The sequence below is a fragment of the Salmo trutta genome, chromosome 12, assembly GCF_901001165.1.
Source record: "Salmo trutta chromosome 12, fSalTru1.1, whole genome shotgun sequence".
NCBI classification, from domain to species: domain Eukaryota; kingdom Metazoa; phylum Chordata; class Actinopteri; order Salmoniformes; family Salmonidae; genus Salmo; species Salmo trutta.
In genome coordinates this window covers 70,442,121-70,466,696 of record NC_042968.1, presented here as the reverse complement: position 1 = coordinate 70,466,696, position 24,576 = coordinate 70,442,121, and the positions used below count along the sequence as shown (strand labels likewise).

Genomic DNA, 24,576 nt, shown 5'->3' with positions numbered 1-24,576 from the left:
TCAGGAGCCTGTGAGAGGTACTTGAGGTACTTAAAGTTTACTGCTTTTAGCAAAGCTAGCTAACACCACAGAATTTCAACTGTTTACTCATGCCTGGTATGTAGCTAGTTTGTGTTGTGGAATCCCCGCCCATTCACAATAATGGACTAAAATAAGTTATGTCTACTGTATGTAAAGCGCTGGTGTAAAGTACTTAAGTAAAAATACTTTAAAGTACTACTTAAGTCATTTTTTGGGTTTCCGTACTTTACTATTAATATTTTTGACAACTTTTACTTCACTACATTCCTAAAGAAAATAATGTTATTTTTACTACATACATTTTCCCTGACACCCTAAAGTACTCGTAACATTTTGAATGCTTAGCAGGACAGGACAATTGTCAAATTAACGCACTTATCAAGAGAACGTCCCTGGTCATCCACACGGCCTCTGATCTGACTCTAAAAACACAAATGATTCATTGGTAAATATGTCTGAGTGTTAAAGTGTGCCCCTGGCTATCTATAAATAAATAAAAAACAAGAAAATGGTTTGTCAGGTTTGCTTAATATAAGGAATTGTAAATTATTTATACTTTTACTTTTGATACTTAAGTATATTTAAAACCAAATACTTTTCGACTTTTACTCAAGTAGTATTTTACTGGGTGACTTTCACTTTTACTTGAGTCATTTTCTATTAAGGTATCTTTACTTTTACTCAAGTATGACAATTGGGTACTTTTTCCACCACTAATTTAAAGACATTGAAACGGACTCTCTGCCATGCATTTCAAATGTTGATTTATTTTACTCCTCTGGTCTGAGAGTGAAGGACAGGGTAGTTCTTCAGCCTGCTGCACTAGGGCTCATATGTTAGGTAGTATTCCAATTATCCCTCCTCCCTGCTCTTCCATGTGGCCCACCTCACCTCCAAGGCATTCCCTATCCGACCTGACCGCTATGCCAGCCTGCCGTTTCTTCTTCCTGACAGTGACGGATGGCCCGGAGTGTCAGGAGGAGAGTGCTGCAGTGATCAGCCGCCACCTCCAAGAGAAAGTTAGACTCATCGGTCCTGGCCCAGGGGCAGCTCTGTGTGTACACAGTTTTTACACCTGGACAAATACCCAGGCCCGCCAGGAAAAGCAGCCCACCTCCACCCATCCTACCCCTTCCCCTCTATCATCAACCCACCTGGAGCACCCCCGGCTGCCTGACCACTCCTCAGAGTTCATGGAGTATGGATCTACCTACTTCAACATGATATAGGTTCTCCCCTTTGAGCAAGTTCATCTTACGATTGAAGAGTTATCGAATAAAATAAAATGTGGAAAATGACAGAACATTCTGGATTTGCAATATAGAAATAAAAAAAATTATACTTGTGCACTGCATAAACATGTGGTGAATCCTCATTGGACGAGAGTAGTGTCTATCTACCCCAGTGACCAATGAGACAACGACCTTGACCAGCGCTTTGTGACCACATTGTGACAGAAATAAAATGACAATAAAGGAAGAGAAAAAACGTTTTTAACTCACAACCAATATGTCTGTTTATAAGAGCAATGTAAAAAATAATTTACATGAACATTAAATATAACTTAAAAAAGTATAACACTCTCAATAAATAGTTCTACTATTTACACCATTGCTAAGAGACGCAAAAAATCACTAAATACCAACATATAGAAGCAGCAAACATTACAGGCATGAGGTACAGCAAAGGTATCCTGTGGTGGCTTACAGTAGAGAGGTGATGTTCTCGTATACAAAACATCACATCTGAAACTTCCTTTCATAACATCCTGGCTTTATGGCTTTGGAACAGTACCTTGTCCAGTACAGAGAACACATCAGAAGACTAAAGCCAGACCATATATCATGGGCTGTGTACATGTTGACACAGAAGCAGTCACATTCTGTAAAGACTGTCATATCCCTTTCTCAGAGAGTCACTGTTTCTGGTCTCCGGACTTTGTAATGACATTGATGAGGATGACGACACAAGACAGTGTCAAAGACAGGAGCTGTAGATAAGTGAAAGAAGGGGGGGTGAAAGAGATGACAGGTCTATAATGTTTGTCCAGTTTGAGGGAAGGGAGGGTCCAATGGCAAGATAACCCTTGGGTTAGTCTATGAATGGCTTTTTAGAAATCCTGTGGGAGTGTTGGCAGAGGATGATAATCCACAGTACGGTTGTTGGCTTTGTGTAGTGCTGTTTAAATCTCTCCCTACTAGTATTATCTCTAATGAAAGCAGCAGTATTTGGAGTATTATTTCATACCATTTGATTATATCAACATAACACAGTTCATTTTACCAGGGATATATATTGTATAAAGTGTTAAATGCACAATTGTCAAAGCTGATGTAGGCTATATAACAATGAATGTAGTCTCCACAGTTCCTTCACTCAGGTTTTTAAAGTCTTTAAATTCTGCAACTTTCTAGAGTCACTTTTTTTGGGTAGTTTCTTCATTTAGTTATCCGTTCTCCATGGTTCCATGGTTTCCACGCCACAATTTGCATCAAATACATATGATGTTGCATTACACAAACCATGGAGAAAAAATGTAAAGTTTGTCTCCTAACCAGGAGGAACACAAAATACATTAATGCTTTCATATCATGTATAATATTTCAAAACGTGTACATCTGACTTTTTTATATTTGAACCTACATTTAAAAAAATGGCGCAAGTCCCAGGTTATATAGCCTTGATACAATAATATCGTAATCATATGATAATGGATACGAGTGGGAATACAACGATGCTAATCACAGGAAAGCTAATAGTAATAGCATAGGAGTGTCAAATGACAAAAACATCATACACTTTTTCAAATCACCTTTCTGACAATAGCAGCTTCTAAACGTTTTGACTTATATTTTTCTTCTTAAAAGGCAACCTAAAAGTGCAGTAACTGAGGTAAATAATACAAATACTGATGAAATATTACGACATTTTGTAAAAATGAAACATAAATGAGAAAATTTAACAGGAGAACAATTGTAAAGTTTTTGTTTTTTTTCCACCTCTACGGGCGTAAAAAGCAGTATTACACTGAAAATGTCATATTTACATTGTACATTTGACGTTGAAATGTCTCCCTACTTTACTGTGTGATGTGGTATTGTCCTACTATCTCTCTACTCAGTCTGTACGATGACCAGTGATTGGTCAGAACTGAAAGGTGTATGGGAATATTCTGGAATGCCTTATAGCAGCCTATGTTGAGGAGTCAAAGGGACCATCCCATTGGTCCATACCAGATGAGAGAGTTTAGGGCTCTATTCAAGGGCTCTAAGCGTTACAGATTGTGCGCTAGAAAAATGTAAAGGTTATTTCCCGATTGAGTCGATATATGCAGCGTTTACAGTGAATGCACTCCGCTAACACGGGAACAAATGCCTTTAAATTTCAATCAAGCTGTGACGCTGAACTTCCGAGATATGGACTGAAAAAAGCCCTAAGGCTGCGTTTAGACAGGCAGCCCAATTCTGATATTTTCTTCACTGATTGGTCTTTTTCAGAGCTGATGTGAAAAGACCTGATGTGATCGGTCAATTAATGAAAAAAAGATCAGAATTGGGCTGCCTGTGTGAACACAGCCTAAGAGGAATACACAGGGTTGTATACATTTATGACCAGATAGCCCAGCGATGGCTGAAACATGGAGCAGCAGCCTGTGGACCTTATGCCAAGCAGCCTTCATGACAATATGCTGATGAGGAGGACTCAGTTATACAGGTGTGTGTGTGTGTGTCTGTATTTGCACATTTCGTTTATGGGCTATGAAAGGTGAGTCTATTGAAGTAAAGGTTGTTGTGTGGTTAATGGGGGGATAGGTACAAAAGTCACACTACTAGTGCCAGGGATGGCACCTCCAGCACTAATGCAGGTAAGAAAAGGCCAAGCTGGGCTACTAAACACATGCAGTCTGTCAAGCCATTGGGCTCAACAGAAGAAGACAACAGTGTCTTCGGCATAAACTGTACTACTACTACTGCTGTTCTAAATGCTACTTGTTAACAACGAATACATCCAGATGTCTATACTAAAATGAGGAAAGCCTCCATGTTGTTTGTATGTGTATGTACTGTTTAACTAAGCCTATTGAGGTGAAGGCTATGCTATGCTGCTGGAAACCGTTTGAGGATGTAGTTGTGAATGAACATTGACTACATTCACCAGGTTCTAACTGTGTTTTCAGTGTCAATCACATTCTTGAAGTCGTTTTAAACTCAGTAATAAGTATTGCATTTTTGTATTGAGTCAACATTGCTTTTGGTGAGACATTTCTGGTATATTCTCTGATAGACAAATAACCTATGAAGTCTTAGGCCTATTGGACTGCATAAACCAAAAGGGTATGGAAATGTGAGGTGTTATGTTTTCTGAGGTTAGACATCAACGTTACGGGGCAATTGCAACTGTATTTTTTATCTACTAACCATTTGCAATGTTGCAGGAGTGTTTATTCTAGGTTCGAGTTGAGTGTACTGTACATGCAGATACAAGTGTCCACTAATGCATGGTGTTAGGAGGTAAGCGTTAAGGCAGACGGGGCTGGCTCCGTCCAACCTCACTGGGTAAAAATAGTATGCAGTTGGTCATATGGCAAAGTAGCAGCAAAAGTAGTAGCAGCAGGAGCAGCCATACTAACCGTTTTTTTTTGCATTGCAATATGTCTTCATTGCATGTGATGTCACTTCCTGTAATATGTTAGACTTCTCTGGTTTGAATCTCTTTATCAATATGGCCGCCTATATCCTATTTCACATCTGTGTAAGAGCAGAGCTTCTAAGCCTGTGATATATGAAGAAAAAGAAAAGGCATTTCCATCAAGAGAAGGCAGAGGGCACGAACTGACAGCCTGATCCCTGTGCTGTGATATCTCCAGGAATGGCACTCTCACCAGCTCTGGAGCAAAACAACACGAGGACACGTCAAGTGCGTTCATACTCTCTGTTATTTTGGCAATAGTCCTTCTGTCTGTCATTCAGTGCCACCATTGATGACTTCAGCATACACCCCCCCCCCAAAAAAAGATTCCATATGGATAACATATCTCACTTTCTTTTGGTGGGTAGGGGGGGGAACTGAAAGAGAATCATATGAGATTGTACGGTATTAAATGGACACGGAAGCTGGCACCAAACTAAACAAAGGCATGCTATCCAGTCTGGGTTTGTTTTGGGGTCATTTTTTTATATATATCGTTCATTCCAAAAAATGTTTGTATTTGTGTTTTCTTTTTTTCTCTTGCTGTAGATGTTTTGGTGGTTGGTGACTTTGCAGATTCTTTCCTTTCTTTAAGAAATGGGTTTTCACTTATAGCCTATCTGGTCTGGTCTGTTCATCTTTCCCAATGTGGAGAAGTCGGAGGCAGGTGTCTGTTAGGGGGGTGCAGTATGGGTGGAGAGCTACTCCTGTAAAGCAGCATGTGGAGGAGGTTAGGGCGAGGAAGGGGACGGCGGGTCGCCTTCGGTCCCAGTCCAGGTGTGGGTGGTTTTGGGGAGAGGGTTCGGGGGTCGGGTGGGGGGCAAGGAGGTGGTGTCACCCCAGAGAGTGAACGTGCTCATCTTTCCTGTTCTCTGCAGCTTTGGGGTCTCGGCAGGCACAGTCTTCCCGTATGTCACAGGACATGGGGAACGGGATTACCTGGCAGGGACACACAGAGAGACACATACAATGTTAAATCTATAATCAAAAACAAAGACAATTAAATCTCTATAAATAATGCTTGGGTGTTATAGGATTTGTACATACGCAGTGTTAATGATGTTTATAGTATTATTATACTAGTATAATAGTCCGTAATAGTCTGTATTACATTTATCCAGGGTTCCAACCCTTTTAGGAGGACTGTGGCACTGTAGGAGTGCTGATACATTCCTATAGAGCCATTAACAACAGTGGTAATAGTGTTAGATGCCTCAGCGTCAACTCCACTAGCGGGAAACGCCGCTTGACAAACACCAGCCAACTGCTGCCAGCCAATCCCGTCGCGGTATGTGGTGGAGTACTACGAGTGTTGTGAAGTGTCAATCCTCCATGAAGTGACGAGTGCCCAGAAACACATTCAAAATAGACTCGGCCTACCATAGGCCTCTGCCAGTGTGTAGAGTTTGACGTCACAGGCGCACATCGCCGGTGCGTCAGCAGCACCAGCTGCTGCTGTGTTGCCTCTCCAAGGGCCTGCTTCAGCTGTTTGGGTACACACAATGCATCCCCAGTCGCTCGAAACTAGAAACACATGTGTCTCCAGCCAGCGCCTGGCGGATTTAGACCAGAGTACGTCTGCATTCTGCACCCCCCCCCCCCCCCCCCCCCCCGGCTTATCAGAAGGATGTGGGTGTGCTGCTTGTGTCTCGTTTTCCTATTAGGGTTCTAAGTGGTGGCTTTGACAGAAGGGCCAGAGCAGTGACGGTAGAGAAACATTGGCTACCGCAACAAATAAAGCAGCAATGGGGTAACAAATAAACTGAGTCATTAGGAAAGACTAGGCCTATTAGCCAGCACAATCAGGAAGGCTGTTGGCTGGCATGGGATGACTTCAGACTTCAGTAATCAGTGTCTCATCCTCCTATTATCTGAAAATGGAATTGTTTGTTGTTACGGCAACATACTGGACAACTTAACCTTGACTACGGTAATAACATCAAATTCACTAAGTCATGGGCCAACACAAGTAGCTTGTTTATTGGCTGGTAAGAAGGACATACAGTACAGAACAGTAGAGCAAAGAACAGCAAAAGTGCAAGATTCTTCAGAACATCATTGGACAGAGGGATCCCTCGAGAATCAAGACTTTCCCCTATGGCCTCCAATGTTGTGGTAACCCTGGGTGGTATATACAGTACAGTAGAGAACTTACATCCAGGGAAGCCCACCAATAGCCTGTCTGGGACTCAAGGCCTTCAGGGGCATGGGGTTTGTAGAGTAAACATTGGGGCACTGGGGCTGAAAGAGGGAGAGTGCACCAGTGGCTGAGGAACGATGACGCAGGTCCGTCTTTGAAATGGAGTATTAAACCAAGTTGTTTGTGAGAGGGATTTCCTAATGGGCGAGGGTTGGGCGGCCAACACCAGGCTCTTCTGAGAAAACAGGCCCTCCATGTGATGACTTTACAAGCACAGGCCGGACACACTTCAGAAACAGCTGTCAATCGCATGAACAGGGTTTACTCTGTGCCTCTTTAGATCTAGGCATGAGGCAAAAAACACACTGCCCCAATTCCTCCTCCTCCTCCCTTTTCTCTCTCGCGTTCCTCCATACCCTCTTCTGCTGTCTGCTTCACACTTTCTCTCTCTCCCTCCTGTCTCTCCCTCTCTGTCAGTTTAGCCCCCATTCTCTCCCTACTCCCCCCCCCCCCACGCCCCACCCAATCCCTCTCTCCCACAATCCTATCACCACACCCTTTTTACTCCCTCCCTCTGTGTGAGGATCTCTCTATCTGGTCAAAAGAGATGGTGGGTGTCAAATTTGATATGGGTTCCTGTGACCTTGACCTCCAGGGTGGCTGGACCAGCTGCCACATCTGGCCCTGATCAGTGATCTCAGAGGGTGGCTGGGAACGGGGGCTGAGTGGGGGCCAGGGGCCCCGTGGAAGTCCCAGGAAGACACCCACAGAAACATGAAAGCCCCTGTGAAAGAGCAGGCACATCAGAGCCCATGACCCCCACCTCCAGAAACAGACTAGAATCATGCCAGTCTATGCTCAGGGGTGGAAAGTGTTTGAGGGGTAGGGAGGCTGTGGAAGGGAAGGACTACTCTCAAACTTGTGTGCACAAACACACACAAATCTAATTTTACACACACACACACACACACACACACACACACACACACACACACACACACAATTAACAACAACAAAACACCCAGCCCTGTTCATTAGGTAACACATTCAATTGATAACAAAATATATATATAACATATCAACTTGGTGGTTCGAGCCCTAAATGCTGATTGGCCGTGATATATCAGACCATATACCACAGGTATGACAAAACATTTATTTTTACTGCTGTAATTACATTGGTAATCAGTTTATAATAGCAATAAGGCACCTTGGAGGTTTGTGGTATATGGTTAATATACCACCGCTAAGGGCTGTGTCTAGGCACGCTGCGTTGCGTTGTGCTTAAGAACAGCCCTTAGCTGTGGTATATTGGCCATATACCACACCTCCTCTTGCCTTATTGCTTAAATATGTATCATTATATAAGCTACATTTTTCCTGTCAGTTCTAAGTGGCTGGTTTAGAGATCGTGAAAAAGGGAATCTCACATATGAAATCAAGCTTTGTTTTGGTATTTAAACACATTGAGTGTAATGGTCCCCTCTCTGTATCATTATTATCCACATAACCTCAACTTCTATGAACACAGGCAAGCTGATAAAACAAACCAGCACTAATTGTGTTATTCCAATGAGAACCACTGGTGATCACTCTTCACTACACAGAGATACATGTTGTTATAACAACAAACACAGGAGAGATGGATAGAGAGTGGGAGAAAGGGGAAGGGAGAAAGTATACATGGAAGAGGGAGAGAGTGGAGAGAGCATGAAAGACCGAAAGGGAGCGATAAAGAGAGAAAGAGAGTGCATACAAGAGAGGAAATTAGCAAGAGAGGATAGAGCGAGAGAAATAAAGAGAAAGAATGAATGAATGAATGAAAGAGAAAGAAAGAAAGACATATCCAATGAGAGAGAGAAGGGCAGGTTTTGACTTCGCTAGCGCCCGGCACTCGACGTGAGCAAACAGCCAAGGCTCCTAAACCTGCTGGGAGCGTGTTTCCCCTGGAGAGTTCCTATCTTTGCTCAGCTGTGGAGAAACCCCATCCTCCCCCATCCTCCCACCTCCCAGAAGCTTGTTTTGTTCAACAATCCTCTCCATACCTCCCTCCTACTCTCCCCCACTCCTGGTCCGTACCATGCCTCCTCTCTTCCCCCTTTAAGACCAGTATTAAAGGAAACTATTTGGAAGGCCTGAGCTGCTCGTTTAGGGATGGGGTTTTATTGCTGTAAACATTGCGTGGCAGCAAAGGCATACGTTGATAATTAAGTCTTATAAAAAGAAGGCAGGTACGGAACCAACACTTAATGCTTGCCGACCAGAATTGGTCGGCAAGCATTAAGTGTTGGTTCCGTACCTGCTGGGCCCTGGCCCTGGGCCCCCGCCATTGCTTCTCTTCCCTTAATTGCCTTGGCAGGGTCTTGGCACAGGGAGCCGAAGTCAAACTCGGTTGCCCTCAGACATTTAAAAATAAGAGCTGTTGATGCAGCGCCCTCTCTACATGCAGTTAGCCAATATACGCTGTGACCGCAGTGAAACTGAATGGGGCATGATAGGGCTGGATGCCCAAGGACTTGAGAGCACAAGATGGTTTAATCAAAGACACTTCAGTGATGCTCAGAGCTTCCATTGAGAAAGAAACTGACAGCAGTCTATCTCTTCTGAGCAATGGTTCACAATAGAACTGCCCAGGTAGTTGTGTCCTATGCAATCATGTCATATCCCAGAATGATCCGTTTCCAGGTTTCAAGGCATCCAGAGTAAGGGGCACCAGTGGAACCTTGTGTGGTTGCAGCCTAGCCCCAAACAAGGTGAGACACAGAGGAAGGACCAGTATGGATGGGCTGGCCTTTTTATTGCCTGAATTGCATATTTTGTCCACTATCCTGCTTAGTGAATGTAAATCACAGGAGGCTGCTGAGGGGAGGACGGCTCAAAAATAATGGCGTGAATGGCGGTAACCATGTGTTTGATGAGTTTGATAACATTCCATTGATTCTGTTTCAGCCATTACTACGAGCCTGTCAGCTGCCTGTGATGTACATGTACAGCTCTCTTTGACACAGTAATGAATGTCCATGATCTGATTCTCAGATGAGTAATAGCTATGCCAATAAATAACGGATAAACACATTTCTACCTTTTCAGGTGCATCATCGGGTGTGAAAGGAAAATCCCCCAAGTCAACAAACAGGAAACATTTTCTGCCCTCTACACACTTCCAAGGTCATCGATTCAATCACTACTTCTTGATATAAACTGAACAACCTTGATAGGATTATAGAAGTGATGCAGAATCCCAGAGCAATAACACTGCATTATGGGGTAATTGGTTGAACTCTTGCCTTTAAGATCTGAGAGGGTCATTTCCAGGGGAAACAATAGAAAGTGTATGAAAACCCCAAAGAACTAAGAGAAAAATGTATGTCGGTTGTTATTGCTAAATTTGACTCAGTCATGACCTTTTGGTAAAGGTGTGATGTGTCAGTCTAAATTGGTGTTTGTTTGAGTAGAAATTTAGCAGAGCGACAAAAAAGTTCATTCATTTTCACAGAACAAACCTCATCTGGCCCGACATATTTATTTAGCTGCATTTTTTTCCTCTCTTTAATTTGGTGTATCAACATTTTCGTTAAACTTCAAAAGGTATGTCTCTTTGAAGTTTCTCCCTGGTGGAACTTGTAGAAGTTAGAGTAAATGTAAACACAGCAACAGTCACTAGTAGCAATGTCTAGAGAAAAACACGGGCTGCAAAGTGCATGTTTGGGAGAGGAGCAAAACGCCCCGTCTCAGTGAATAAACCAATGGAAAGGAAGAGTTCTATGAAACTGGAAGGAGACAAACAGAGCAATAATGACACAGGGAAAACAAGGCCATATTATGGAAGAATATGGGTCATGGAGGGAATGGGAAGGTGTAGGCGTGGGGTGGGGGAGCTCCCAAAAGTTCACTTAAGTCACCAAAGTGGCACAGTCCACAATACAAAAACAAACAGCCACAGTATGATTGTGGAGGAGGGAGGGTTGCTTTGCCTGGTGTCTCCCATTTCCCAAGAAGGAATTCCTTCTATGGGGTTCTGGGAGAAAGGTAAAGGGCCCAGCCAGGCAGGCAGAGAGGCAGGCAGGCAGTCTCAGCCATACCCTCCCTTCATCCCTCTTCCCTCCCCTTCTCCCCCTTTGCCTGCCAACAGCTTGAAGTCATTAGGGGGATCCTGTGGTGACCTTTTGTGCAGCCTGCCTCGCACCTTCAAAGTCCCTGATCAGAATAATACACAGCAAGTCATCCAGAACTCCTTAATATGCAAATCTCCAGGAGAAAGAAAGAAGGAGGGAAAGAGAAAAAGTGGAGATAAGGAACAAAAACAAACACGGGGTGGCGGGGAAGTACTTTAGCCCCTCCCCCTTCTCTCTTTCAGTTATTGCGCTCACACGAAAGAACAGAAAAGAACGGAGGGAAATTAAGCTGGAAGGTTTTGCCTGGAGGAGGAGAAGTGGAGGAGGGGGTGTTCTGATGTTATCTTCAGTAAGCTGGCAGGGCTTTGTTATCATGTGCTGTGTCACAGCGCTAGGAACAACAACCCTGAGTAGGATTCCAGCTGAGTCACTGCCCCCACAGGCACAACAAGTTGTGGTGGTAAATACTGGTGGGATGATACTGTGCGTCACTCTGTCTGTGTGTCACTCTGTCTGTGTGTCACTCTGTCTGTGTGTCACTCTGTCTGTGTGTCACTCTGTCTGTGTGTGTGCGTGGTTTCCAGAGAGCCTTTCCGGGGACTCTCCCTATTACCACAGTGTGGTTTGCCAGACTCTTCAATACCATACTGCTCACTTTATCACTCTCTGTGTGTGGTGTTCCCTTTAGAGCAGTGCAATCACTGAAATAAACCATGGCGTTAAGGTGGCATGCCCAAAGGAATAACAGAGAAAGTAGAGGTTCTGTGGAGAGATTGGCAGTGGGGGTGGTTTCCCTTGACCTCTGACAAACACAGAATAGTCCGACCAGCACAACAATCCCAGCCAGCTCACTAAGTACTACAAACACCCTTTTGTGAATGTATGGGGGGGGGGTTATCATTCAGTTGATCCAATGGGGTCTCTCCACTAACCTGAGTGCTTGAGTGACAGGACCTAGATACATGGGGTTGAAATCTCTGTTCTTACAAAGACAGTCTATATTCCCAGCACCTATATTCACACCGGTAGCCTACAATCTAGCAGGCCTGAATGGGTCCTGGGCCACTATTTGACTATCACTGGCCCAGACAAAACAAAGCTACATCTAACAGACCTGAAGGGATGGAATCTCTGCCTGTGGCTGAAACAACAACACTAACTTCCCACAAGGAGAAAAACAGTGTGTGACTGACTGTGCCTGTGTGTCACCAGCGGGCAGAATAGATGGAGACTGTCGCAAAAAGAGGTCTGAGAGTTATTTGTCATTGTCTGTGTCATGTTGTTTTGTTTTTGAGGGCTTACGCAAACCTTTGGGCTGGTGGCCATGTGTTCCTTCAGGCAAATGAGAATCAGGTGAAAGTGAAGTTAAGTGTTCTGTTGCTGTTTTGATTGGGGTGACCAGATGGAGGAGGGTGAGGATGAGCTCTGCCTCGAAGGAACACCAACCACATCTAGAAGGCTGAAACAACTAAAGCCAGCTACATGTCTACAAGCTTCAAACAACAACAACATGGACAACAGTCCATCTGCATGAAATAAATATGTATAGTACTTTTCAAAGGCAACACCATTTAGGTCCGGACTGTTTTCACAAAGTCAGATGAGGGATTAAAATGTGTCTTTCAGCAGTCTTCGTACTGAATTTGGATGCCACATGTTCTATTTCATGACATTCTTGATAAGAAATTAGAACATTTCCCATGTTTCATGCCTCTCACATCTCACATTCACGTCAGACCCATTTCTCCTCCATATATTTCCTTCTCATTTCTTTAACTCCGGTAACCTCTTTAGCCATTCGCTCATGGCAGCCGATAAATCAAATTAGGATCAGTTATTTCAGAGCAATTTTCTCTATCTTTCCCAAATCCTAACCATTTCCAGGGAAGTCACTTTTGAAATACCAGATGAAGTGTTTGCTTCAAAGGCTGGCAGGCTGAATGCCTGGGAGTGGCGCCTGGCTTCGGGGCTTGAGCCCAGGTGATCCTCTTATCATTGCGGCTCAGCGGAAATGGCCACCATTCAGAGACACGCTCCTAGAGATGGACCCAATCCTCTGTCTGTCTGTCTGTCTGTCTGTCTGTCTGTCTGTCTGTCTGTCTGTCTGTCTGTCTGTCTGTCTGTCTGTCTGTCTGTCTGTCTGTCTGTCTGTCTGCCTGTCTGCCTGTCTGCCTGTCTGCCTGCCATTCAGTATCCAAGGACACTAACCACAAAACTGCAAATATTATGCAGCTTACAATTGTTTGTAGGACTTTTTTTTAATCACAGGTACAGTGCTTTGGGAAAGTATTCAGACCCCTTGACCTTTTCTACATTTTGTTACATTACAGCCTTATTCTAAAATTGATGAAAAAAAATGTTTTTTATAAATGTTTGCACATTTATAAAAAATTTAAGAAATACCTTATTGACATAAGTATTCAGACCCTTTGCTATTAAACTCGAAATTGAGCTCAGGTGCAACCTGTTTCCATTGAACATAATAGTAATCCTTCTAACCCCCCCCCCCCCTTAAAAGATTTAGATGCACTATTGTAAAGTGGTTGTTCCACTGGATATCATAAGGTGAATGCACCAATTTGTAAGTCGCTCTGGATAAGAGCGTCTGCTAAATGACTTAAATGTAAATGTAAACATCCTTGAGATGTTTCTACAACCTGATTGGAGTCCACCTGTGGTAAATTCAATTGAATGGACATTATTTGGAAAGGCACACACCTCTCTATATAAGGTCTCACAGTTGACTGCATGTCAGAGCAAAAACCAAGCCATGAGGTCGAAGGAATTGTCCGTAGAGCTCCGAGACAGGATTGTGTCGAGGCACAGATCTGGGGAAGGGTACCAAAACATTTCTGCTGTATTGAAGGTCCCTAAGAACACAGTGGCCTCCCTCATTCTAAAAGGAAGACGTTTGGAACCACCAAGACCACCAACTACAGCTGGCTGCCCAGCCAAACTGAGCAATCGAGCAATCGGTAGGTGACAAAGAAAATGATGGTCACTCTGACAGAGCTTTAGAGTTCCTCTGTGGAGTTGAGAGAACCTTCTAGCAGGACAACCATCTCTGCAGCACTCCACCAATCAGGACTTTATGGTAGAGTGGCCAGACGGAAGCCACTCCTCAGTAAAAGGCACATGACAGCCTGCTTGAAGTTTGCCAAAAGGCACCTAAATACTATCAGACCATGAGAAACATCTGGTCTGATGAAACCAAGATTGAACTCTTTGGCCTGAATGCCAAGCGTCACTTCTGGAGTAAACCTGGCATCATCCCTACGGTGAAGCATGGTGGTGGCAGCATCATGCTGTGGGGATGTTTTCAGCTGCAGGAACTGGGACGAGGGTCGAGGGAAAGATGAACGGAGCAAAGTACAGAGAGATCCTTGATGAAAACCTGCTCCAGAGCGCTCAGGACCTCAGACTGGGGGCAAAGGACAACTTTCCAACAGGACAACGACCCAAAGCACACCGCCAAGACAATGCAGGAGTGGCTTTGGCACAAGTCTCTGAATGTCCTTGAGTGGCCCAGCCAGAGCCCGGACTTGAACCCGATCAAACATCTCTGGAGAGACCTGAAAATAGCTGGGCAGTGACACTCCCCATCCAATCTGACAGAGCTTCAGAGGATCTGCAGAGAAGAGTGTGAAAAAATCCCCAAATACAGGTTTGCTAAGCTTGTTGCGTCATACCTAAGAAGACTCGAGTCTGTAATCGCTGCCAAAGGTGCTTCAACAAAGTACTGAGTAAAGGGTCTGAATACTTATGTAAATGTAATATTTCCTTCTTTTTTTTTAATACACTTGCTAAAATGTCTAAAAACCTGCTTTTGCTTTGTCATTATGGGGTATTGTGTGGAGATTGATGATTTAATCCATTTTAGAATAAGGGTGTAACGTAACAAAATGTGCAAAAAGGGTTCTGAATACACTGTACGTGCATTATTTCACACAGCCTTCCTACGCGTTTGAAGGCCAACAGAGGCCGAAAGTCACCTGAAGTACATGTGAAGTTCATAGAAAACTGTACATTGCCATCGGAGTCTAAAAGTGTTTTTTATCATTTAAACCAGCCATGGGACATTGAATGAACCAGTAATACTATTACAGTCCATGTTGACTAAGTATGTGACATGAGAGCTCCCATAGACCTAGAGCCTGTTCTAGGACCTGCCTCCCCCCCGCGCTCCCCGTAGTCTCCTTCGGTTACTCAATGGATTCGGTGTACACCCCCCCCCCATTACGCAATGTTCTGTTATAAGCCCCCTGGCCCTGAGTCTGGCCAACAGATAGAGAGTAGAGATAGAGTGAATCAACATAGTCCAACCAGCCACTCTGGGGTGAAGTCACTTACCATTGGGCTGCCTAGTGACTACATCACTGTGTCTTTCGAACCCTAGAGTATGGATTTAAGACTCTAAAAACACTAAAACACTCAGCTCCTGTACTAATATGCAACAGATAAGTGAAGGACAAAAACAAAGCACTAGGTCCGTTTTTATGGGGCAACATGTCTCTACATACAGTAAATAGTACATGACTGACTGATTGATTGAAAGGAAATGAAAGGAAACATTCTTCTAAGACTGATGGAACATTCCCAAGTAGGCTACAGAATGAGACTGGTGACTGGCTGTTTAATGGCATACTAGTTCTGTTGACAGATACCAGACAATAAAAACCAAATATGAACATTTTTGGTCAGTCCACCTACAGCTGTTTTTCCATGTCCAGAGACAGAACATAGACACAGAGAGGTGGTGTAAGACAACTTGTTCTTGGTGCTGCGGAACAGCTTCTTACTGGAAGCCCTGGTCAGTCAATGGGCCAAAACAGCTACTCAACAAATAAAGCAAAACAAGCCAAAACAAATACTAAAGATGATGCAACCGGGTTAAAACCACTGTCTTCATCCTGGTTTTGCCTCTTTGTTTTTGACTTACAAGTAACTTCTAATTTTACCAGGTTGGTTTCACAACAGAAGCTAAAAACCTTTTGTTTTTAACAACAAGAACAGAGAGAGTGGAATAGGTAAAAGTGGAGGAGTCTGAGAGGAACAGGAAGGGTGGAATGGTGGGGAGTATAGAACTCTGAGGATAAAACGTTGATTAATCCTGATACTGTGGAACACTGATGTTAGAATAGTGAGGGAGGAACAGTGAAGGTGGAACGGAAGCAATCACACACATTCTGATTGGACTCTGTGGAGAGCGGACACATGGGCCGACTCCCAGCAGGAAATGAAGAGACTCCGGATCCAGACAGACAGACACATGCTACAGTGCAAAACGAGCCAGACAGAGAGACAAACAGATACACATACTACAGTAAAAACCCAGCCAGATACACAGAGGAGCATAAGGAGCCAGAGAAACAGATTACAGTACAGACTTCTAACCCAGAGAGCCAGACACAGCTTGGGTAACAGACCATGCTAGAGAAACAAGGAAGGGGACCTTATCTGGATCATAGAGAAAGGCAAAATATCAACCTCAACCATCTAGCAAGGGACAATCATGAACACCAAATGATAAGGCACTGGAAATGTGCAATAGAAAAGGGAAGCTTAATGTTGCTTATCTTCAAAATGTCAAGATCAGAAAGATATGTCAGCGAGCATAAGTTCACAAACAAATTACTCAAATGACTCAGTAGCCACAGTGACAACATAAGAATACATTTAAGATAATTCCCATGAACTTTGTTAAGGAGTAGCAACTTAACTGCTATGTTAACTTATCTTAAACAATTTCAAAAGGCAGATAAGAAGAGGCCATTTTGTCTTGAGAAGGTTTAGTGAATCCAGGTCCAGATGTTCTGTACTACTCACCTTCTTGGTCTTGACGGTGGAGTGGCAGCAGTCCCCTCCGTCGTAGTTACAGAAGGCTCTGTTGTTGACCGAGTCACAGTAATTGTCTCCAATGAACGGCTGTTACAGAGACAATAAGAGGCAGGACATCATCAACAACCTACACAGTGTACTGTACATACACATATGGACAACATAGATGAAAACCAAACTGATTCTCTCTGATGTGTTTGATTACCCCATTTAAGTGCTCTATATTCAAGTTTGATTTTATTCATATTGTATTGTTTGTTTTGTCTTATCCCCATCTCACCCAGTGCCATTTTTTAGGTTTTGTTCTGGATTTGCTGATTAATCTGGTACAAAATGTTCACCTCTTCCAATGTGACTTTTTAAGCAGCGGGAGGTCCAGACATGTAAACGTGAGTACACCATAAACTATATGAGGCTAAAAAACACTCCAATCATGTGCTTTATGAGGCTAGCCCCGCCCTACCCTTCCTGGTTTATCCAATTGGCTTAAGCTGTGTGGATGATGACATCATCCTACTACCAACACCGATTAGAGGGTGAATACTTTCTTTACAGTAAAATCGACCAACTTAAATTAAACGCCGCTTGTCCCTTTTAATAGTCTCGCATCGGCACACATTTCAGAAAATAAATGCTTGTTTCAAATAAACACCGGTCTAAATTAATTGTTTATGAGGTTACCATGGACACCGCTCTGATATTCCCACAGTGATTTGCATATTTTTATTTATTCTATCGCCGTTGCCATGACACCACCAAAAAGAAAACACAACATCAAATTCAAACTAGCCGTGATCAAATTCACAGAGCAAAAATTGTGCGAGGCAACAGCCAGGCATTTTGGAATTGATCCACTACAAGTGAGAGAATGATGAAAAAATAAACCATAAAAAATAAACCAAAAGTCAAACTTCACCGTTTGTCTGAGATGGATCAGAAGAGGGCGAGACTGCAAGGTAGGGGGAGGAAAAAGGTAAGCTGTGTGTATTAAGGAAATAGACACCTGGCTCAAATAGAAGCCTGTCTCTAATAAGTGCTGGTTGTGTTCAGTGATTGATGCAAATAAATGCCTGGGATATTAATTGAAGTTTTGCGATAAATATATATTTTGGAAAAGAGGAAAGAACAAGTTTTGTTAACCATATTATTGGATCTGAAAATATTGGCATACTACAATATCAGCTACATAGGGTGTGTAGACAAATGGTTAGGCTACTATAGCCCAGTATCAGTTCTGTCCTGCTTCACTTCTCTAGTGGTGGGATTGTCTGAAACAGATCCAGGTCCCCATGTGGGTAAAGGGTTTCATTTTGGAGACAACATGAATCAAACCTGACTAATTGGCTTCTCCGCTTGTGCCGGTATCCACGGTAACTAACGTCACTGGAGCAGAGCATCTCCCCAGAGAGAACAATTAGCTACCCATGCTCTGAAACAATGTTATATTTCAACCTTCTCCCGAATGAGCTCACCTGCTGTTAAAAGGCTTGTCTCTCTGATAGGTAGCTAGCTACTTCACTGGCTGGCTGGCAGTGTATTCAGGGCAGTGTGTGTGTGTGTGTGTGTGTGTGTGTGTGTGTGTGTGTGTGTGTGTGTGTGTGTGTGTGTGTGTGTGTGTGTGTGTGTGTGTGTGTGTGTGTGTGTGTGTGTGTGTGTGTGCTTGCGTATGTGTGTGTGTATCTATGTCTGTATTTGTATCTGTGTATCTTTAAATCTTGACGGCTCCTGCCAGGCTAGTGTCTGCACAAACTCCATGGGGAGTAGAACAAATTGAAAAAGCTACATATCTGGAAACTTAAAGTGATGTCTGATCTGATAACATTTAGAAAATAGCAGGATACATAAAGAAGCACTGGTTATAATCCTGTTCTGTGACAGTGTTTATACTCCTCACACACCTCTCATCATCACCACTGGCCTCCATGACGCATGGCACGTCCTCTTACCTCACTTCCTCTCACGCAATTGAATCAGAGATACTGTATTTAATGACAAGATGGTCTCTGCCCTAACAATGGGAGTCGTGAAGGCATATGGTCTGCTTATTAGTCTGCTTATCGCTGTATTCCCACATGGACAGATTTGGACGGGAGTGGACCCTCTTGTTTCACCTCGTCCTCTCTGGTTGAAGCCCTTACCTCTCTACCTCTCATGCAAACCTATTACCCCACTTCCTGTAACTCAGGTGAAGTCCTTCCCTCACATCCTCTCACACAGATTAGGCCCTTAGCCCATATACTTCATCTCAGGCAAAACCTTTATCTCATAGATAAACTACTATTCTCAGAAAATTCATAGAAGTTCTTACATCACATCTTTTGATGCAGTGGAGCACCTCTGGATGTGGATACCACTTCAGTCCCATTGTACACACTATATTCTGTAAGGAGACAAAAGGAAAAAAAGTCAGTAGGAGTTCAGACACTCAAAATATCTCTACCGTATATGGATGAAATGTCAATCTGTGAGCTGTGGAATAAAACATATTGATAAAAAAACAGAAATGATAGGGGGAGATGCAGATGTAAGGATGGATATTATAGCCATATTGGTCATTAGAACAAGTAGTAGTACCAGTCATGATTTTGGGGTAAGAAAATGTCCTGCTTTCGATATCAGACTTTGGAGTGAAAGTATTTCATGTGGAATGGCATGTTGTTACCACATGCTGTTAATGCATCATTGTGTTGTCCCCAGAACCCACACAAACATAAACAAGGAATCATACGGCAAGACTACCCACTGGGCACAGACGTCTAGTTTTGATTTACATTTGGTTGAGTTGTCAACTACTGTAAATTCAAAGTGAAATCAACAAAAAAATGTCACCATTGCATTGGATTTAGGTTAAAAGTTGGGTGAATAAAAATACGAAATGCATTTATGTTGATGACTTTATGCAAATCTAATATCATCACGTTGATTTGCGTGGGGGGGTTGAAATGATGTGCGAACAAACGTTGATTCAACCAGTTTTTGTCCAGTGGGTAGGCTGCGCACACAGTTTTTGCCCAGTGGGTAGACTGCGCACACAGTTTTTGCCCAGTGGGTAGACTGCGCACACAGTTTTTGCCCAGTGGGTAGGCTGCGCACACAGTTTTTGCCCAGTGGGTAGACTGCGCACACAGTTTTTGCCCAGTGGGTAGACTGCGCACACAGTTTTTGCCCAGTGGGTAGACTGCGCACACAGTTTTTGCCCAGTGGGTAGGCTGCGCACACAGTTTTTGCCCAGTGGGTAGGCTGCGCACACAGTTTTTGCCCAGTGGGTAGACTGCGCACACAGTTTTTGCCCAGTGGGTAGGCTGCGCACACAGTTTTTGCCCAGTGGGTAGGCTGCGCACACAGTTTTTGCCCAGTGGGTAGGCTGCGCACACAGTTTTTGCCCAGTGGGTAGACTGCGCACACAGTTTTTGCCCAGTGGGTAGACTGCGCACACAGTTTTTGCCCAGTGGGTAGGCTGCGCACACAGTTTTTGCCCAGTGGGTAGGCTGCGCACACAGTTTTTGCCCAGTGGGTAGGCTGCGCACACAGTTTTTGCCCAGTGGGTAGGCTGCGCACACAGTTTTTGCCCAGTGGGTAGGCTGCGCACACAGTTTCCACCAGTCAACATCGAAAGGAACGCTGGCACAGAACTCCAAAAAAGAAACTGCCTAACCCCGGAACTGATACTGTAAATCTCTCTTTATACAATATAAGGCAACATTGATATTGTCAATGGCTGACAGGGGTCTAACAAATATAAACTTGTTCTGAAGCTAGAGAGGAGGATATAGTAACGTCTGATGATGGTTGGTGGGCTCTTTGAAGTCTGCCACCTCAGTGTCTTGTTTCAACAGATCCGGCTCGCAGTGACGTCTGATCACAACCACAAGCACATTTCACTCCTAGTTGATTCACTTGCACAAAGGTAGGTTGCAGCAAGTGCTTCTACAGGTCAAATAACTTGAAATACCTTACAACGAGATGCTTTTACCAAAGGGACTGAAGCTGACTTAGACCTATCCTGCTCAACCACGTCATGCCTCCACCTCATTCCAACGTTACCAGCTTACCAAAATCAAACAACTTTTGTCATAAATCTTTTTTTCCGCTCTCTCGTCACAATACATGTGCCTATTTGGATAACACATATTGTGACAAATCCTGGTCTGTGAGGAGGGCAGGGTGCCAACACTCCAGTGGAACGACCATGTTTCTTGTTATGTTGTTACCTTAACTCACTCCACATTCAGGAAGAGCTAAGTTCATGGCATTTTCCATATGAATAAATGAATGAATGTTCTCAACGGTGGTGAAGGCTGCTTTTGATGGATTACCCCTCCACAGATCGCTGAATATATCTACTTGACATGATATAACTTGATCCTTATACTGTATAAAGGTGCTCTTTCATACCAGGGCCCCGAGAGATTGAGTACGAAACGTGTTCTCAAATATCTCCACAGTATGTGTGGAATCTGCTCTCTTGCTTTCATTGTCTGCTCTCACTTGGGATACATAAAATACACACATTTGTTCTAGGGGGCTTCTGAGGTGATTTGAATGTAATGTGTGTGTGTGTGTGTGTGTGTGTGTGTGTGTGTGTGTGTGTGTGTGTGTGTGTGTGTGTGTGTGTGTGTGTGTGTGTGTGTGTGTGTGTGTGTGTGTGTGTGTGTGTGTCTGTGTGCGTGCGTATCTGTGTGTCTCCGTGTATGTGTGTATGTTATGCGGGCTGAGAGAGTGTATAAAAGAATGTCTTCCGCAGGGTCTGTCTGTGTGAAATGAGAGAGCAGAGAGGGTTTTCAGGGGAACGTGATGTCCCAAGACGAAGGCAGTCCAGTACATGCAGTAAAACCTACCCGGTGCAGACTGGGACCAAAAGTGCCATCCACAGCAAAGGACTGGCTGACCTCCGCCGCAGCGCTGTTTCCCAGCCCTGCCATGTCCCAATAACACACGAATTGACACGCTTTTTCACTGCTGCAAACTAAGGTATTTTTCATTTCAGTGCCGTCAGCAAATCAATGGCAGAAAAAAAGAGGAAGGGAGAGAGGGCAGAAAGCGAGGGATCGGCGGACAGAGAGAAAGAACAACAGAGCATTTGAGGACAGTTGGATACTGGGTAGCACCACGTTCCTTTCCCAGCACGCTTCTGTGAAGTGGGTGAGCTCACTTAAGTGGGGTGGGAGGTGGTCAAATAGACTCCCCCCAGGCAGGATGACCATAGTAAGATTGGCTAGACTTTGGTACATGTCCTCTACATCTGAAAAGGGGGTTGCAGCTGGGAGGGGGGGCTAGAGAGATTTCGTTGTAAAACTTTTTGCTGCCACTTTCGACAAGAAGATGATGTCACCGACCAACCCGCTAGGCATGACCGTAAATCAAAATAATCCACAACCGTGGGCTCACCCCCCCCCCCCCCCCGCCTCGCGCACGGGATCCTCGCCCAAGCACCTGCCCCACGTGCACTGATATCACACCAAAATAGATCCATGGTGAGGTCATGTCTCTCATAGATATTATTCACACAGAAATGACTGATTCTAAATGTAGCAGTGTAATTTCTGCTGATGCAAGGAAAGAGAGCTACAGAAAGTGAGAGAGAGGAGGAGTATGGTAGCCTAAGTGGGTCAAACCCCCAAACTAATGGGTCGAAAGGGTGATACATCACTATAAGTCATGAAGAGACTAAACCCCCTGGCTCAGCACATATGGAAATGCAAAGTGGATTTCAGCCTGTATTCTAAAGAAAATGGCTGCATTTTTAATAGTGAATCAAGAGTAGCTCCACGATAAAGATTTGAAGGTAAAATTACATGAGAATACTACCACGTAATCTAATCATGGGTTATTAGTGAATCATCAGTCATATTTGATGGTTCTCTACTTATGCAACTATATTTCCCATAATCAGTCTTCTATTGAGTTTTTGTGATATTGTAGGTGGTACGGATCACATGTGATTAGAGATAGGAGGTATATTACGCATCACTCATTTGAAAACCCTTATAGGCCAGGATTCAATCAATTGCAGATACCAGGGTGGATTTCCAGATAGGGCTTTCAGAAGTGTGTTCAGGTTGAGTTGACACTTTAATTTAGAAACTGGATGTCCCGTGGTGTGAGCCATCAGTTCTGAAGGCAAACCTGACTGAGTAGTCGTCCGCTGCACACAACCAGACTGACAAAGTTGAGATATTTTTATTCTAGAGGCGAGGGGGGTGTCCTGTTGTTGTCAGGTAGCCAAAGAGGTGGAACAGGTTGAATTGGAATTCACATGCATTGATTGACATGCAGCAGCAGTATACGCTGCTGAGCACACTGGAACAGCCTATTGATTTCACCTCATCCAACCCTCGTGTAGCCTCTCTATGCTCCATCAATTCTGTTTCCCTTTCCCCCTTTTGCCTCGTCTCCAGACTCACATTACACCAGCGTATAAATCATATCAATTACACAAATCAATTACAAACAGATCATTTTATTTCCCCCGCACCGCCACAAATGGCTGACTCAGTGAGACTTGTAATGAAAACAAAACACCACTAGAAAAACATAACGCTCTCAATCCCAACTCCCAAGGCCCTCATTGGCTAGCGTAGCCCCTGGCCCTATTTATGGTCCGCCTCCATCCAACTGTAGCTAAAAACCTTCAAAATAGCTTTTAACTGAAATTGAATAATTAAGTCCCATTGACTTAAATCAAGTAAAATGAAGCGAGGAAGCGGTGGAATTCACGGACAAATACATTTCGAGACAACAACGTCATTATGGTTCTTATCGTAGTGTATTTCATTACTCTTCATGTGAATTACGCGCACGGGGGGGACAACGCTTACAGTACGCTTCTGTAAACTGACCCCCCGCCCTTCTCTTGCAATCGCAGCTGCCAATTTAGGCAATCAGTGCAGACTCAATACAATAGCCCTGTCAGGTATATCTAAATCAAACCAGGCTATTAAGGCTTGTAATGGGGTCGTTTGAAAAATTATAGTGATTACTGACGACACGGCGCTTTTGAACTTTTACGACTTGGCCCTGTCGCTGGCTGCGGGTACACATGAGTTCAGAGATGACTGGCTGGGATCTGACTGTGTTGTTCCAAGCCGCATTGGTTAATTGTGTTGGGATATGCCTGGTAATAGAAGGGTAACTGAATGTAAGTTGGGTATACTGTAGCGGGTGGTGGTGGTGGTATTGGACTACATCGAGCTCGGCAGTACAACACTTCATGTCCCAGAGTCCACTGCAACTTGTTTTCTTTGAATGAACTCTCGCAGAGGGTTCCTCTTATATTGTTGTCCCATACTGTCTTTGTCTGTCTTTGTCTGTTCCTATCAATATGATGTGTTTTCCGTTGTCTAGCCACCCAAGATGATTTGGCCACAGAGAGACAGTAGGTGGGAATGGCTCGGTCCTCCTGTAGTTCATAATATTACCAGGATATAGACACACAGTGTCAAATTCCTAATAGGAAGGATCATGAGCAGCAGTGCTTTGTGAAGTATGTCTGTGAGACTTGTGACAGACACACACACCTTGACTTTGGGTGGGTTTCTCCAGTGCTCCTTGCGCACGCTGTCTGCGGTCATGTTGCTAAGCAGGATCACCACGTCGCTGTTGTTGTCTCTGCACGTCAGCTCACACTCCTCACCTGTGTGTGTGTTACAAAACAAACCCAACGATATCATCAGTGTTTGCACAAACTGTTCACACATCAAATCAGGTTTTATTCTATTTAGAAAACAACAGTTCAATTAATATCCACCGGATGATCTATTTGATAATAATAAT

At 43.8% G+C, this 24,576-nt stretch overlaps 1 protein-coding gene across 3 annotated transcripts in view; it reads right to left on the bottom strand.

Annotated features, from left to right (window-relative positions):
* Positions 1-1,511: 1,511 nt before the first annotated feature.
* Positions 1,512-24,576, bottom strand: part of LOC115204089 (pappalysin-1-like) — a 118,988-nt gene continuing 95,923 nt past the window's right edge. For all 3 annotated transcript variants that reach the window (XM_029769396.1, XM_029769394.1, XM_029769395.1), the window contains 4 exons: positions 24,321-24,436; positions 19,112-19,183; positions 16,792-16,890; positions 1,512-5,649 (listed from right to left, as the gene is read on the bottom strand). In XM_029769396.1, the coding sequence (XP_029625256.1) occupies positions 5,545-5,649; positions 16,792-16,890; positions 19,112-19,183; positions 24,321-24,436 (392 nt within the window). In that variant the 3' untranslated portion in view covers positions 1,512-5,544. The remainder of the gene's footprint in view (positions 5,650-16,791; positions 16,891-19,111; positions 19,184-24,320; positions 24,437-24,576) is intronic.